Source organism: Neomonachus schauinslandi, chromosome 2 (assembly GCF_002201575.2).
Source record: "Neomonachus schauinslandi chromosome 2, ASM220157v2, whole genome shotgun sequence".
Lineage (NCBI taxonomy): Eukaryota > Metazoa > Chordata > Mammalia > Carnivora > Phocidae > Neomonachus > Neomonachus schauinslandi.
In genome coordinates this window covers 202,462,877-202,480,497 of record NC_058404.1, presented here as the reverse complement: position 1 = coordinate 202,480,497, position 17,621 = coordinate 202,462,877, and the positions used below count along the sequence as shown (strand labels likewise).

Below are 17,621 nucleotides of genomic sequence, written 5' to 3'. Positions count from 1 at the left end.
TTCTCTATTACAGTCTGCATATGAGTCCTTTGTCAGACGCATGAAAATACAATCAAAATCCCAGCAGGGTTTTTAAAAAAGTAGATCAAAGAATTTTACATGGCAATGCAAAGAACCTAAGACTGGATAATACTATATAGAAGAAACACAAAGATGGAAGACATACCATAGGGTATTAAGACTTATGATTACAAAGCTACCACAACTAAGGCAGGGGAGTATTAGCACAGGATAGATTAAAGAAAAGAAACCACAACACAGCAACACATGAAACAGAACAGAGTCCAGAAAAAGATTCACGTTACACAATGTTAAAAATAAAACACACATGGAGACCAGCCTTGAAAATTCCCTAAGCAGGTGAAACCAGTGTAGTCCTACAAGCAATGCTTCATTTAGTCTATTCTGCAAGATCAGGGAGGCTAACTTGATCTGGGTCGCTTCTTGCTTGTGCCTCTGAAAATCATGAGTGAATCTCAAATTGTGCCCCCAAATGCCAATGCAGTCATCCACCCCTGTGAAGAATAACCAGTTCCTGCCTCCACACCATAGAAGCTGCTTTGTGGCAACAGACCTCTGAGCCTCACTCCATGGCTTGGTTTGAGTGCTCCTGGTTTGTAAGCTGTCTTTTTGGTGTGTGCACAGTAAAGTTTTGCTACTCCCTACTTCAGTGCTCCACTGGTTTTGCTTCTGTTTTTCTCTGAACTTTTGACAGCAGTGATCTGACTTATGACACAGATGTTACTGTAATTCAGTAGGGAAACAATGGCACTTTTAATAAATGATGCTGAAATAAACAGAAATCAACCTGGGGGAAAAAATCTTAACCATACCTAATACCATATAGAAAAATTAATGTGAAATGGATGGTAGGCTTAAAATAATACAGCTTATAGAAGAAAACAGAAGAATATCTTCACTAGAAGGCAGACAAAAGATATCAGCACATAAAAATTCTTAACCATTTAAAAAATGGTTCACTGGACTTCATTAAAATAAAGAGATTCTGTTCACCAAAAGATAGCACTATTAAGAGAGTGAAAAGACAAGCCACAGACACAGACTGAGCGGGAAGGTATTTTAGGTTCCACGGGCCACATACGGCTCCTGTCACATACTCTTCTTTATCTTGGCTTATGTGTTTATCTTTTAAAAATTGTAACAACCACTCTTAACTTGTAGGCCATATGAAAATAGGCCACAGGGTGGATTTGGCTCACAGACTCCCTGGAGTGGGAGAAAGAATTTTCAATATATATTAAAAAAGACTTGCATACAGAATTTAGTACAAAGACTCACATACAGAATATATAAAGAACTCCTACAAGTCAATATGAAAAAGTCAGTTAACATAAATTTCAAAATGGGTGAAGTCTGCAAAACTGATCACAAAAGAGTACATCCAAAATACCATCAAGCATATGGAAAGGTCCTCAATATGATTAATCATCAGGGAAATGCAAACTAAATCCACAATGTAAATCCATATAATCCATTGTAAATATACAATGACAGACCCACCAGAATGGCTAACGTGAGAAAGACTGGCAGTATGCGCTGGTGAAGATGTAGCAAATGGGACTGGAAAAGGTCATGACCAATCCCAAGAGGTCTTTGGAAGTACCTACTACCACCTAAGCACACACTGTGATCCAGCAATTCCATCTCCAGATATAAAACCAAGAGACAGAAGCACTCACATCCACCACAGTTTATGCACACGAATAATCACAGCCGCTGTGATCACAGTGCCTACCAATGGGAAGGATGTAAAGAAGCTAAGACACATTCTTAAATGGGTGTTACACAGCAAGTTTTATTGGAACCCATATCTGCTAACACTCACCAAACAAGTGAATCCCACAGATAGAATGTGAGCAAAAAAAAGCCAGAACCAAAGAGCCCACACTGCGTGGTTCCATTTACATGAATCTCAAAATCACTGAACAGAATCAGATTAATGGCTCTGTCTGGGGTTACAGACTAGGAGGGGACAGGAAGGAGGAGCCTTCTGGTACTGGAAATATTCTATATCTTGCTCTGGGTGGAGTCACATGCATGTGTACAAATGTAAAAACATGTCAAGCTGTACACTTACAATTTACACCAAGGAGATCTGGAAAGATGGCAGAGTAGGAAGCACCTATAAGTAAGAAACTGCCTCCCCACCTGGACCACATTTGCAGGGGCAGAAACCGTCTGATGCAATAGCCGTTTTGAACTCAGGAGTCTGTTGAAGGCTTTCCGCTTCCAAGCTTGGAAGGTAAACTGCGGCTACTTTTGGTCGATTTCAGCTCTTAGCACAGTAGCAGCGGCCCATCCCCATCTTGCACCCCAGCCACACAGCAGGCAATCGTCCACCTGTTTCTGGAACACTGTGCAAAAGCCAGGGTGGGCAAAAAGACCCTGTCCTCCAAATGGTAGGGATCTGGGCTCTGACTACTGCTTCTAATAACACAGGTACAGACAAATAGGCAGGCAGTCATCGTTGTCGCCCCTCTCTCCAGTGTTGTAAGACCCTCTCCCTCCAGCTGAACAGACTCCCAGGGAAATTAAAGGGCCAGCACCCCCTTCATTTTTCACTTTTCCTCCTTTTGGGAGCCAGAAATTAAAGGACAAGGATGGTTGACAACTACTGCTTATGCAGAGAAAATTAGAAATAGACTGGGTATGCTCAGGAGAAATCTTAGAAAAAAACATGAGAAGACCTTAAGTTTGCCCCTCAGTCTGATCTTTAGCACAGAGACACCCTATAGCAATAAAAAAACCAAAACCAAAACCACTAACACAAAACAGCAAACCCTGTGGTAGGGGAAGAATATGATTTTCAGAGCTACCACATTATCAGATTCAAATGTCCAGTGTTCAATAAAAAATTTCAAGGCATACAAAGAAAAGCATCCCATTCAAACAGGAAAAAAACAAAAAAACAAAAAAAACAAAACATCAACAGAAACTGTCCCTGAAAAAGACCTAATGGCAGATCTACTAGACAAAGACATTAAAACCACTGTCTTAAAGATGCTTGAAGAACTGAAGGAGGATGTGAAGAAAGTCAAGAAAACAATGTGTGAGCAAAATGCAAATAATGATAGAGAGAAAACCTAAAAGGAAATAAAAAAGAAATTCTGGAGCTGAAAAGTACTAACTGAAATAGAAAATTCCTTTGGGTGGTTCAACAGCAGATTTGAGCAGGCAGAAGAAAGAATCAGTGAACTTGAAGATGGGATAATGGAACTTATTGAGGCTGAGGAACATACAGAAAATAAATTGAAGAAAAGTGAACAGAGCCTAAGGGACCTGTGGAACACCACAAAGTAGACCAGCATATGCATTGTGGGCATCCTAGAAGGAGGAGCAAGAGAAAGGGAGAGCAAAAATGTTTGAAGAAACAATGGATGAAAACTTCTCAAATTTGATGAAATACATGAATATAAACATCCAAGAAGCTCCACAAACTTCAAGTAAGAGGAACTCTTTTAAAAGAGATCAACACCAAGGCATATTATAATCAAAATTTCAAAAGACAAAGACAAACAGATAATCTTGAAATTATCAAGAGAGAAGTGTCATCATATATAAGGGGTCCTCCATAAAGTAGTGAGCAGATCTCTCATCAGAAACTTTAGAGGCCAGAAGACAGTGGGCCAATATTTTCAAAGTGCTAAAAGGAAAAACCTGTCAACCAAGCATCCTGCATCTGGCCAAACTGTCCTTCAAGGGTGAGGGAGAGACTGAGACATTCCCAGATAAAGAAAAGCTGAGGGAGATGTGATCACTACACATGCCTTGGAAGAAATGCTCAAGGAGTCCTGCAGGGTGAAATGGAAGGACACTAGACAGTATCTCAAAGCAGTATGGAGAAATAAAGATCTCAAGAAAGGTGAATATGTGGGCAGTTATATAAGCTAGTATTATAATAACAATCTGTCACTGTATTTTTCGTTTTCTCCATGGTTAAAAAAAAACAACTATAAGTGTAAAAGCTAGTATTACTGTAACTTTAGTTTGTAACTCCAAATCCTATTTCCTACATAATTTAAGAGACTAATGCACTTAAAAAATTATTAGCTTATGTTTGGGGCACACAATGTATAAAGATATAATTTTGTGGCATCAACAACGGAAAGGGGTGGGGACAGAGCTGTAAAGGAGCAGAGTTTTTGCATGTTATTCAAGTTAAGCTGTAATAAACTCAAATTAGAGTGTTATAATGTTAGGATGTTAAATGTCATCCCCATGGTAACCACAAAGAAAATAGCTATAGAATACACACAAAAGAAAATGAGAAAGGAATTTAAACGATTCACTACAAAAAAAGCAACTAAACACAAAGAAGACAGTAATGCAGGAAATGAGAGACAAAATCTATAATGCACAGAGAAAACAGCACAATGACAGAAGTAAGTCCCTCCTTATCGGTAATTACTTACATGTAAATGGATTAAACTCTCCAATCAAAAGACAGAGATTGGCAGAATAGATAAAAACACATGCTCCAACTATATGCTATCCATAAGAGACAAACTTTTAAACCAAAGACACAGACAGGTTGAAAGCACAAGGATAGAAAGAGATATGCAAATACTGACCCAAATAGAGCAGGGATGGCTATATTAATATCAGAAAAAATAGACTTTAAGTCAAAAATGGTTACACGAGACAAAGGATGACATGTAGGCGATACACACAGGATTGTTACACAACAATTATAAACATTTACATGCCCAATGACAGACCATCAAAATATATGAAGAAAAAACTGACAGAATTGAAGGGAGAAAGAAACAATTCTACAGTAGTAGTTGGGAGACTTGATTACTCCATTCACAATAACTGGTAGAACAACCACAAAGAAGATAAGGAAACAGAGGACTTAAACAGCACAAGAAATCCACCAGATCCAACAGACATACAGAGCACCAGCCAGGAACAACCACATACACTTGCACACGGGACATTTTCCAGGACAGACCATATGTTAGGCCACAAATCAAGGCTCAAGAGATTTCAAAAAATAGTTATTATATAAAGCATCTTCTCTGACTACAACAAGATGAAGTTAGAAATCAATAAAGAAAGGAAAACTGGAAAATTCACAAAACTATGGAAATTAAATTATTTTTAAACAATCAAAGGATCAAAGAATAAATCAAAAGGGAATTTAGAAATTACTTAGAGATGAATGAAAATGAAAACACAACATACTACAACTTACGGGATACAGCAATAGCAGCAACAAAGGGGAATTTTATAGCTATAAATGCTATAAATATTATAAATATTAAGAAACAAGAAAGGTCTGAAATCAATAACCTAACTTTACAACTTAAGGAACTATAAAAAGAACAGACTAAACCCAAAGGTAGCAAAAGGAAGAAGATAATAAATATCAGAACAGAGATAAAGGAAATAGTGAAACAACAGAGAAAACAAATGAAACCAAAGTTAGTTCTTAAAAAAAATTTTTTTTTTAATTGACAAATTTTCACTAGATGGACTAAGAAAAAAAGAGAAAACTCAGATACTAAAATCAGAAATGAGAGTGGGGACATTATTCTACAAAAATAAAAAGAATTACAAGAGAGTACTATTAATGACTGTACATCAACAAATTGGATAACCTAGATGAGATGGATAAATTCCTGAAATCACAAAACCTATCAAGATTAAATCACCAAGAAATAGAAAATCTGAATAGTCTTATAACTAGTAAGGAGATTGAATCAATAATACATCTCCCAACAAAGAAGAGCCCCAGATCATTAGTTTCACAGGTGAATTCTGCCAAACATTTAAAGAAGAACCAATACCAATCCTTCCCAAACTTTTCCAAAAAAATGGAGAGGAGGGAAGACCACTTCCTAACTCATTCTATGAGGCCAGCATTACCCTGATACCAGAGCCAGACAGAGATACAAGAAAACTATAGACCAACAACCCTTATGAATATTGATACAAAAATCCTCAACAAAATACTAGCGATATATTAAAAGGACTATATACCACGACCAAGTGGGATTTATTCCTGGAATGCAAGTATGGGTCAATACATGAAAACTGATCAATGTAATATGCCACATCAACAGAATGGAGGGGGTAAAAAAAATAGAGGATCATGTCAAGAATCATTTGACAATATTTAACACCCTTTCATGATAAAAACACTCAACAAACTAGGAACAGAAGGGAACTACCTCCACATAATAAAAACCATATAAGAAAACCCACAGGAAACATCATACTCAACCGTGAAAGACTGAAAGCATTTCCTCTAAGATGAGAACAAGGCAAGGTTGCTTGCTTTCACCACTTCTATTCAACATGGTACTGGAAGTTCTGGTCAGAGCAATTAGGTAAGAAAAATAAATAAAAGGCATCCAAATTGGGACAGAAGAAGTAAAATTATCTCTGCAGATGATATGATTTTATGTGTAGAAAACTCTAGAGTCCACACCAAAAAAAAAAAAAAAGCAAAAAACTGTTAAAACTTTGGAACTCAGCATAGCAGCAGGATACAACATCAACACACAAAAATCAGCTGGATTTCTACACATGAGCAATCTGAAAAGGAAATTACAAAAACAATTCCATTCATAGTAGCATCAAAAAGAATAAAATACTTAGGAATTAACAAAGGAGGTGAAGGACTCATACAATGAAGACTATAAAACCCTGCTGAAATAAATTTAAAAATAAATAAATGGAAACACATCTCATGTTCATGGACTGAAGACTTAACCAAAACTACTCAAAGTGATCTACAAGTTCAATGTAATTCCTATCAAGATCCTGAAGACCTTTTTTTCAGAAATAGAAAAATCCATCCTAAAATTCATATGAAATCTCAAGAGACCCCAAATAGCCAAAACAATCTTGAAAAAAAGAACAAATGTGGAGGACCCATACTTCCTGATTTCAAAACTGACTACAAAGCTACACTAACCAAAACAGTGTGTACTGGCATAAAGACAGATGTAAAGACAAAGAGAATACAATAGTGAGCCCAGAAATAAACCCATGCATATATGGTCAAATGATTTTTGACAAGCATGCCAAGAACACTAAATGGAGAAAGTACAGTCTATTCAACAAATGGTGCTGGGAAAACTGGACATTCACATGCAAAAAAATGAAGGTGGGCCCCTACCTCGCACCATACAAAAAATTAACTCAAAATGTATCAAGGACTTAGATGTAAGACCTACAACAACAAAACTCTTAGAAGGAGACAGAGGACAGAAGCTTCACAATATTGGATTTGACAGCTATTTCTTTTTTTTTTTACTTTTTTTTTAAGATTTTATTTATTTATTAGAGAGAGAGAGAATGAGAGACAGAGAGCATGAGAGGGAGGAGGGTCAGAGGGAGAAGCAGACCCCCCGCTGAGCAGGGAGCCCGATGCGGGACTTGATCCTGGGACTCCAGGATCATGACCTGAGCCGAATCGCTTAACCGACTGAGCCACCCAGGCGCCCCGACAGCTATTTCTTGGATATGACAACAAAGGCACAGGTGACAAAAGAAAAAATTTAAATTGGACCACGAAGATTTAAAAACTTTGTGCATCAAAAGACGTTCTCAACAGAGTAAAAAGGCAACCCACAAAATGGGAGACAATATTTAAAAAGCATATATCTGATAAAGGATTACTATCCAGAATATATAGAGAACTCCTACAACTCAATAAGAAAAAAAAATTAACAACCTAATATAAAAATGGGCAAAGGGGGCACCTGGGTGGCTCAGTTGGTTGGGCGACTGCCTTCGGCTCAGGTCATGATCCTGGAGTCCCTGGATCGAGTCCCGCATCGGGCTCCCTGCTCGGCGGGGAGTCTGCTTCTCCCTCTGCCCCTCCCCACTCTCATGTGCTCTCTCTCATTCTCTCTCTCTCAAATAAATAAATAAAATCTAAAAAAAAAAAAAAAAAAAACGGGCAAAGGACCTGAATAGACCTTTTACCAAAGAAGATACACAGATAGTCAGTAAGCACATGAAAAGATGATCAATATTACTAATCATTAGGGGAATGCGAAGCAAACCTACAGTGAGATACCAGCTCACACCCATTGGGATGGCTATTATAAAAACAAACAAAACAAAAAACTCAGAAAACAACAGGTATTGCTGAGGATGTGGAGAAAGTGCACTTACGCACTGTTAGTGGGAGTGCAAAATGGTAGACACTGTAGAAAAAGTACAGTAGTTCCTCAAAAAATTAAAAATTACCATAAGATCTAGCAATTCACCTTGGGGCATATACTCAAAAGAATTGAAAGCAGGGCCTCAAAGAGATATTTGTACACCCATTTTTATAGCAGCGTTACTCACAATGGCTGGAACATGGAAGCAACCCAAGCTGCTTACATCCACTGGCAGATGAATGGTAAGTAAAATGTGGTACATACATTCAACCTTGAAAAGGAAGAAAATTCTGCAACATGCTACAACAAGGATGAATGTTGAAGACATTATGCTAAGTGAAATGAGCCAGTGACAAAAAGATAAATTCTGTGTGATTTGACTTCCATGAGGTATCTAGAGCAGTCAGATCATAGAGACAGAAAGCCATAACGGTGGCTGCCAGCAGCGGGGGGAGGGGTGGGGGGCGGCGGGGAGGGGAGAGCAGAAAGTGACTGTTTAAGGGGCACAGAGTTTCAGTTTTACAGTTCTGAGGATGGATGGTGATCACAGCTGTACAACCATGAGAATGTATTTAATACCACTGTACTGTCTAATCAGAAATGGTTAAGATAATAAGTTTTATATTAAATGTACTTTATCACAATAATTAAAATTATTTGTACTATTCACTGTATGCAATTTCTTTCTCAATTAAAGCAGCACATGAAAAGAAAAAATCAGATGGATTATAAACCTAAATGCAAAGGCTAATAAAAATAGCTTTTAAACATAATACATGAGCAAACTTCATGAACGTGACGTAGGAAAGCTTTCTTAAATAGCATACAAAAAGCACTAACCATAAAGACAAAGATTGGTAAATTACGCTATATTAAAAATTAAGAACTTCTATTTGTCAAAAGATACTATTAGGAGAGCGAAAAGGTAACACAGGGAGGGAGAAGGTATATGTAACAAGCTTGTAACTGGATTATATCAAGATGTCCTCTAAATTAGTAAGGGAAAGATAGAGCCCTCCATATAAACATGGGCAAGAAACCTGCAGAGATCTTTTACCAAAGAGAAACTCCTAATAGCCAATGATGATATAAAAAGCTATTCCATCTCATTAGTAGGCAGGAAAATAGAAACCAAAATCGTAACGAGATACCATTACGTCCCCACCAGAATGGCTGCTCCTAAAAGCCTGGTGTCCTCATGCAGGTGAGGATGTGCAATGGCAGGACCCTCCCGGGGTGTGTTTCTGGCAGTGCAACTTCTTACTAAAGCTGAGGAGACTGTCCTGTGCCCAGGGAAGCGTGCATCAGTGGGGCCAGGAAACATGCCCAAAGGAGCAGTGTGGTTCGTAAGGGCCGCAAGCTGGCCACACCCTAAATGCTATCAACAGTGGGACACGGGGCGTGACGGGAAGACTAAGCCCCCAGCGACACGGGACACGGGTGGAGCTGAGACTCGGATTGGAGGGAGAGTGGTCAGACGACCACTAACTCACAGTTCCAAAGTAAAGCCAAACAGATCATTTAGGCACTGAGGTGGAAAACTGCAAAGTAAAGTAAAAGCAACAACGTAGTGACTCCAGAAATCAGGGCGGAGGTTACTTTTGGCAGCGGGAAGGGGTTCTGATAGGGAAAGGGCACACAGGGCTTCTGGAAATTCTACACTATGACCTAGGTGGTGGTTATACCAGAGTTTCCTTTAAAATAACTTATGTGAAACATTTTAATGCATTTTTCATGCATCTCTATGCACCCTCTGTATTTTTTATTTTTGACAGAAAGTTTTGTTCTTGCTTTTTTAGAAGATTTTATTTATTTGAGAGAGAGAAAGAGTGCAGGAGCCGGGGAAGCAGCAGGCAGTGGGAGAGGGAGAAGCAGGCTCCCCGCCGAGCCGGGAGCCCGATGCGGGGCTCCATCCCAGGACCCCGGGACCATGACCCGAGCCGAAGGCAGAGGCTTAACGACTGAGCCACCCAGGGGCCCTGTTCTTGTTTTTTTGAAGAACCCAAGAAAGCCATGAATTCCCCTCATCAAACTACAGGGGGGTGTACCTGTGAAATGAACCTGACTCTTGAGAAGCCGGAGGATCCATGAAACCCCGTGGACCATGGAGCGAGCACCCAGGGTGGGTCTGGTGCTCCCAGCACGCATCAGAGACAGGAGGCATCGGGGTCAGTGTGGCGTGAGTGAGGAAGGGAAGAGGGACTTATAGGCACCCCCGCTCCGAAACAAGAACGTACCCCCAGAAGGGCTGAAGTCCTCTCCATCTCTTCTCTGTTCACCTGAATGCTGTGGCTCTCCATCACTGTCAGCCAAACACCAAACAGTGAGTCATTTCTGTGAAAGCCTCAAGGACGGGGAGCGAGCCTCCCTTCCTGACGAGGACAAGGACAGTGCCTGCCGCGTCCCACCTCCACCAACGGTCCACGAGGGTCAGTGCGGGAGCCCAGCAGTGGCAGTGGGGGGCGTGGGGACGCACCCTGGCACACGGGACAGAGTCGCCTCGGGCCAGGCAGGCTGCGGAGCACGGGGCCGGGCTCGGCTTCCCTAGTGCCCAGCAGGACCCGGGCAGAGGGGGGGGGCTGCGAGGCAAAGGCAGAGGAGGGCCTGGCACCCCTTGTTCTAGGGGCTGTCCCGACCAGCGGAGAGGGGGCTGACGGACAGCACACCACCAGGACGAACAACTGCCATGCAGAACACACCACAGGCTCGACCCGCACTGCGGCCCTCAGGAGCTGGGGCTGCCACTCGGCCAGGGTGCCTGGCAGAACCACGCGGTGCAAGAGGGATCCCATGTGACTGAGAGGTCAGAACATTCTCATCCTTCTAGATCAACAGGTGATGCTATCCAACCCCTCTTGTTACAGAGGGAAAATAAAGGGCTTGCTACCTCTCAGTGCTCACATGACACACTGCCTACCCCTAAGTAAGAAACAGTTGCCCTCAAACAATGTCAAGAATTCCCTAGAAACAGGACTTGTCCATCATCTTTATGGTAGCTTACCTGCCAAAACTGGTATCAGAGGAAGCTCCAAAGTACAAAATAGTTGCCATAAACCATAAACCTGTTTTGTAGGAAAAAATGATACCAATGTTACTTTTAAATTACTTCTACCTGCACACTGCTGAACAGCCTACTTGATTGCATTGAGGTGGAATTTCGGGCAACTCCCAAGTGAGTGGTGGCTCCTCCCAAAAGCCGCCCTCCCGCCAAGCTCCTTCCTAGTAAAACTCCTATTTCCTTCAAGTATTCTATTTCATTACCAAGACCTCACAGAGATATTTAGAAATACCAGGTAGGCCAACCCCCACTCCCAATTCTCTTTAATCTTTCTCATTTAAAACAATTTTTTAAAAGATTTTATTTATTTATTTGACAGAGAGAGAGCATGAGCAGGGGGAGTGGCAGGCAGGGGGAGAAGCAGACACCCCACTGAGCAAGGAGCCTGACACAGACTCAATGCCAGGACCCCGAGATCAGGACCTGAGCCGAAGGCAGATGCTTCACCGACTGAGCCACCCAGGCGCCCTAATCTTTCTCATTTTTAAGTGTGATGTAGGTATTTTTAGACTTGTAGCCTTCCATTTTAACTTCTGAATAGGTATACTGAATTCCCAAAAGTGTAGCTAGAATTTTCATTGGTTTTTGCAATGGCTTTATAGATTAGTGTGGGGAGAGGTGAAATCTTTATATGAGGTCACCTCCTCTAGGAGTATGAGACGTCTCTGCATTTATTCAGACCGTCTTCATGCCTATTCTCAGGGCTTCTGTCATGTGTGTCCCTTCCTGCTGCCATCTGAAGCCCTCAGCCTCGCCAGCCCCTCCTCCAGGCCCTGTGCCCTGCACTTTGCCCTTGGGGAAGGGCTGATGTGCTCCAGGCCACCACCTGGCTTCTCCTCAGCTCTCAGGCTGGTTTTGCCCATGTGGGGTAATAGGGTAGAGAAATGGGCTTCCTCTCTCCCACTAGACTCTTCCCAGCAGCCCACAGTCCTGGGCCTGCAACCACAGCGCCTGGTGCCCGGCTCCTGACCAGCAGCCCCTGCAGGGTCTTGGCTTTCCCTGGGTCCTGGTGACAGCTTCCCCTCCAAGCCCAGCGGTTGAAACACTTCCAGCTAGTACCTGTCTCCGGAGGCTTCTCCATCCTTTGCTGGCCCCCCCACTCCTGGGCTCACCTCCACACACAGTCCTTTCCTCCAACTCTTCTTGACTGTTCCCGCAAATGCCCTCCGCTTCCCAACGAGACTGAGTGGAGCTGTGTCTATCTCACTATTAAACTAAAATGAATACTCAGCTTTTATGTTAACTGTAGCATTAGAAACATTCCAACTGAGGAGTGCCTGGGAGGCTCAGTTAAGCATCTGACTTTGGCTCAGGTCATGATCTCAGGGTCCTTGGATCGAGCCCCGCATCGGGCTCTGCCCACATAGTGGGGAGTCTGCTGGAGACTTTTTTCTCCCTCTACCCCTCCCCCTACTCATGCTCTCCATTTCTAATAAATAAATAAAATCTTAAAAAAAAGAAAAGTTCCAATTGAATTGGTAGCTTTTAAAAACGCTACAATTGTTAGCCTACGTCCACCACTGCCTTAAAACTTCAGGTCTTATCATGTGGACTATCCTTCTATGAGTGATGCACAAGTTCACTTGGCCTGAGAATTCACTCAAAGATGCTGTGAGCATGGATGTGAGTGAGAGGTGTTCTTGGGGAACAGTGAGCAAGAGTGCCTGCCAACCCCAAGTTACAGTAAGACGCCTTGCCTTCAACTGGGAACAAAGGCCCATCGTAAGTCTGTGGAGTATCTTCAGGTTCACCCGTACATTCTGATTCTTTAAAAGATCAGAAGAATGAAAGACTAGGCAAACTTGGCAGCAATGTTCATCACAATCTAGGGATTGACACAACCCACAGAACTGGGCACTAGGTAGGTGGCACAAGTCTTTCCATGGCAGACATGAACATCGATGGCATCACCAAATACCTCAAGCGGGCGAGCTCCCATGCTACAGAAAAGCCTACTTATTGGACAAATGCAAGCTACCTGGAGCCTCACACTTTCCCCCAACCCAGTTTTCTTCTTCATTTTACAGGAACTGCCAAGTGTCCACGGTGCAAAGATCACACGGTGGTAGAGACAGAAGCATACCCTCACGTGCCCCGGTAGGCTGAGGAGCCACGTGGCCACACTCACTGTCTGTCCTCACCTGGACGACACCCCCGGAGGCCCTGAGCATGGACACACGGGGAGGGGCATGAGCCGCAACCCCCAGCACACAGTCTGACTCTCCTCCCCTGGACACCTCGCTCTGCCAAACAACTCCCCACACTCCACTTTCGACCTCAAGGCCCCAAGCTGGAGAAACCACAGGACGAGGAGCCAGCAGTGGGCTGATGTAGCCTGGCATTTGCTGTCTCGTCATCCCCAGCCTTGGCTCTCCTGGAAGACTGGTCTGAGGACACCGTGAGCACACTGTCCACTCCCGCCCAAATGAGCTTCCTACAGGACAGAGCTGACGATGCGCCTCCCACTATGCACGGTTCTCCGGCGGGGCTTCCCTAGGACAAGACTGAGCTCCGGGTGGGACCAGCACTCTCGTGACAGAGCCTGTGACACCGCTCCTCCTCTACCCTACACCTTTCTTCCCAATCGCACCGTTCCCTCCTGTTCCCATGCTGCTCCCTCTGCCCAGACGCCGCCTGCGTTCTCTCAGACCATCCCCAGCACCTCTTCAACATGGCAAACGTGGGCCTGGCTCTCCCCTCCCGCCCCTCACGCACTGCATGCCTCCACGATGGACACATTTCTAGCCACCAGGATTTGAGCGCAAGTTCACGGAGGCTGCTGCTTTTCTTCCTGGAGTGTGCTGAGGGCCTGGGGTGAGGCGACAGCTCACAGGCAGCGGTCGGACTGGCAGGGTCCACAGCACTGAGAGCAGCTGGGTGCAGGGCCGCGGCTTCTAGACAGGGAGAAAACACACCTCTGAGGCTGGTGCTATATTCCCTGCAGCCACTCCCAGCCCTAGATGCACTAGGAAGAAACTAGACCTTATAGTCAGAAACCCACGCTTTGATCCACAGCCTCAACTTGACCTTGGGCAAGATGCATGCACACTGACCCTTCTGCACCTTGGTCTAGTCATCTATAAACTGGGACTGGTAGTGCTGAGGTGGGCAAGCCCTGTTTCAGTGAGTGTCTCGGCTGCTATTTGAGGAAGTTCCCCTCCCAGCATCCTACGATCAGTAGAACTCACCTCCACGCCCCGTCCCCCCACCAAGGGGCACACATGTGGCACAGTGAGGGAACTAACTGTGGGTCTTCGACAAAAGTGACCCATGGCTCACTGCTGGCCCCAGGGCCTGAGGCTCACGTCTTCCCATGACCTGCTACTGTTTCCCTCTGAGTCTGTGAGCTCCCCCGTATTCCTCTGACACATCTCTTTAAATTAAGGGAGAGTGAGTTTCCGCATTTGTACCCCCAAGTCCCCATCTGACTCAGACCCTCCCTCACAGACGGCACAGGATGAAGAGCAGGAGCAAGCAGACCTCCCCGAGCCTCAGGGCCCTCACATCACCAGCCGCTCTGCCCCCACGGTTCCCACCCCACGGCCAATCCTCGTGCTCCCCGAGCCCTCTGCATGCTCGGCCCGTCGTGCTTCTAGCGTGTTGCTGTTGATTTGCAGGCAGGAAGCCTCAACAGAGTGGCCCAACTGTGGCCACACTGCTCCCCCGGGCCACCTCCTCGGGGGCCTGGCTCACTGGGCTCTGGGCCGGGCTCCAGACCCGTGAGCACTATGGCTTCTGCGGATGTGGTTCCTAACAACGGGGTGCGTCTCGGACAGGGCTTGGGAAGACACACCTGGGCACATGGAGCGAGGTGGTACCTGAGCCTCTGCTGCAGCTGCCGGGTCACCGGCACCACGAGCAGCTCGTGGGGCCCAGAGCACGTGGCTCTGACGCCAGAGGGTCCATTTAGAAGAATCACACTGTCTCTCTGGGCTCAGACCTAGTTTGCGGCGACATGGCTAAACGCACCAAGAAGGTCGGAATTGTGGGTAAATCCAGGACCCATTATGGTGCCTCCCTCAGGAAAATGGTGAAGAAGATTGAAATGAGCCAGCACACCAAGTACACTTGCTCCTTCTGTGGCAAAACCAAGATGCAACGACGAGCTGTGGGGATCTGGCCTTGTGGCTCCTGCATGAAACCCGTCGCTGGTGGCACCTGGACCTACAACACCACTTCTGCTGTCACAGTAAAGTCCGCCATCAGACGACTGAAGGAGTTGGAAGACCAGTAGAAGCTCCCCCAGTTGAAACATAGCTAGCCTATAATAAATGGGTTAATTTACGTAACAAAATTACTTTGGCTTGTTAAATTTATTAATTAGATCTTTCAATTTGTGTTGCATTAGTTTTGCTTTTTCAAAGGACTTAGAAATAAAAAATCCTTCTGATTTTTATTGGGAAAAAAAAAAAAAAGAAGGATCACACTGTGAACGGACTTCCCAGGAACAGTTTCATGAAGGAACAGAAGTCACCTGTCCTAACTCCATATCCTCCACCAGAAATGTCAGGGTAAAAAGCATTTGTGTAGAATAAGTAAAAATGAATGTCAGCAATGTTCTTTTTACTACTGGACTGTTTATGAAGCAGAAAAAATTTCTAGGAAAAAATTCGGTTGATTAAGGTTGGTAAAGCCTCATCTTAACATAACTCACCACAACATTTCTTGAGGAATTCCCATATGTGCTGTTCACTTTAACAGAGATGGAGCTTTCAAGGTATTTTGCCACTAAATCTTCAAAAGAGGGTGCAGCATCCCCAGGATCTATAAGCCATGCAGCAATTCTGGGGTCGAGCCCTACAAAATGAACTACAGAGAAAAAGGCCATTTAGTCCCTCCATGAAAACTGAAGAACCATCCTTTTCTTGAGGATCAAAATAATAATAATAGCATTGCCGTGCCCTCAAGTTACAGAGGTGAGTGCCTAAGGGATGCTCCGCAGTTCCGGAGGAACTTGAGCTTTTGGTACGAGCGGCCTCCATGACCCAGGTCCCACACAGGCAATCTCCATGGGGAACTGACCCCAGACAGCCAAAGAGGGGGAATGAACTAACGTGGAACTGGGACCACTCAAAAATGTTCAGAGAGGTGGCGGTGAGAACCCTCAGGCCCTCTTCTGGCCTCCTCTCCCCCACCTGCCCCTGCCCCTGCTCCCCAGCTTTCCGACCCTGTGCCTCTTACTGGGCTCCCTTCCTAGGCACTCCTGACCCCTCTTCAGGGTGTCCAGGAACCCAAGTCTTGTGGGTAGAAGAAAGAGCATAAGCATCCTCATTGCCAAGTTCGGCGGGGGGGGGGGGGGCAGTGTGTTTGAGGACAGAGACGCCTGGCATTTGGGGCATTTCCCCTGATGGAGGAAAACCTGAGAGACCCCCAGAACTCTGCTGCATTGGGATATGTAAAAAGAACCAAATACAAGTTCACCCCTGGAACTTGGGCAGTCACTGCCCCTAAGTACTAGTTTTCTCATCCAAAACCCAGGGAAGAGGTTACTGTACATCTCTGCGAGACATATGGGAAGATGCTTTGTGAAAAATAAAAATGACATTTGCTAAATAAGTTTTAGTACCAGAGTATTTTAGACACGGACAGGGGAGCTATAATGGGGGGGACTGATAAACTGAGAGAGAAATCTGAATTCTAAGTGATTGCGTTTTCAAGTTGCTTTAACTTTTTTTTTTTAAGATTTATTTATTTATTTTAGAGAAAGCACAAGCCAGGGGGCGGGGGGAGAGAGAGAATCCCAAGCAGACTCTGCGCTGAGCATGGAGCCCAGTGCGGGGCTCTATCTCAGGACCCTGAGATCATGACCTGAGCCGAAATCAAGACTTGGATGCTCAACCAACTGAGCCACCCAGGCGCCCCAAGTTACTTTAACATTTTGAATAATGCTACATAAAAATAAGGAGTTTGCTTTTAAACAAAACTGTAGTCTTAGATCACAACACACTAAATATTATATTTCCTGGCACCTTTGAATTATACCAGCCTAAGAGATTTATATTTGCCAATGCAACCAGTCTCATGGCTTTTTTGTTTGATGTCTGGGAAGTCTCTGACACTGGCAGATTTGGAACCTTGGCTGGGACAACATCGGCAGGTGCTCCCGGACCTGTACCCACGTTGGCTGTGCGTGACCCGACCCAACACCATCCGGCAATGCTAACTGACCCAGGAGGACTGGTTCACTCTACTTGCCTTTTCAGAGCTCTAACGGTCCAAAATTAAGGCTCTGCTAACATTCTTGAAAACTCTTGGGGAAGGGCCTGGGGGCTGGTTCCTGTAATCTCCTCCACCTCACATTCTAAAGCCCACCAGGCCAAGGCCCCACACTGGGGAGAAAATGCCAGTAGTTGAAAGAGAAATACCAACGAAACAGATTGAAAATGAGCTAAGAAAATCTGAGAAAATGATAAAGGTGA

At 44.3% G+C, this 17,621-nt stretch overlaps 2 protein-coding genes across 2 annotated transcripts in view; one reads left to right on the top strand and one right to left on the bottom strand.

Moving 5' to 3' along the window:
- Positions 1-17,621, bottom strand: part of POLN (DNA polymerase nu) — a 169,001-nt gene that overhangs the window by 133,953 nt on the left and 17,427 nt on the right. Inside the window, 4 exon segments of the mRNA XM_044913117.1 lie at positions 10,382-10,446; positions 11,146-11,206; positions 12,900-12,968; positions 15,857-16,011. Of these exon segments, the coding sequence (XP_044769052.1) occupies positions 10,382-10,446; positions 11,146-11,206; positions 12,900-12,968; positions 15,857-16,011 (350 nt within the window).
- Positions 15,158-15,436, top strand: LOC110569718 (60S ribosomal protein L37a-like). The gene has a single exon (XM_021677649.1). The coding sequence runs from the start codon at positions 15,158-15,160 to the stop codon at positions 15,434-15,436; it is 279 nt and encodes a 92-aa protein (XP_021533324.1).

What these genes read in the sequence shown, in the direction of transcription:
- LOC110569718 (XM_021677649.1), top strand. Translation starts at nt 15,158, where the DNA reads ATGGCTAAACGCACCAAGAAGGTCGGAATTGTGGGTAAATCCAGGACC.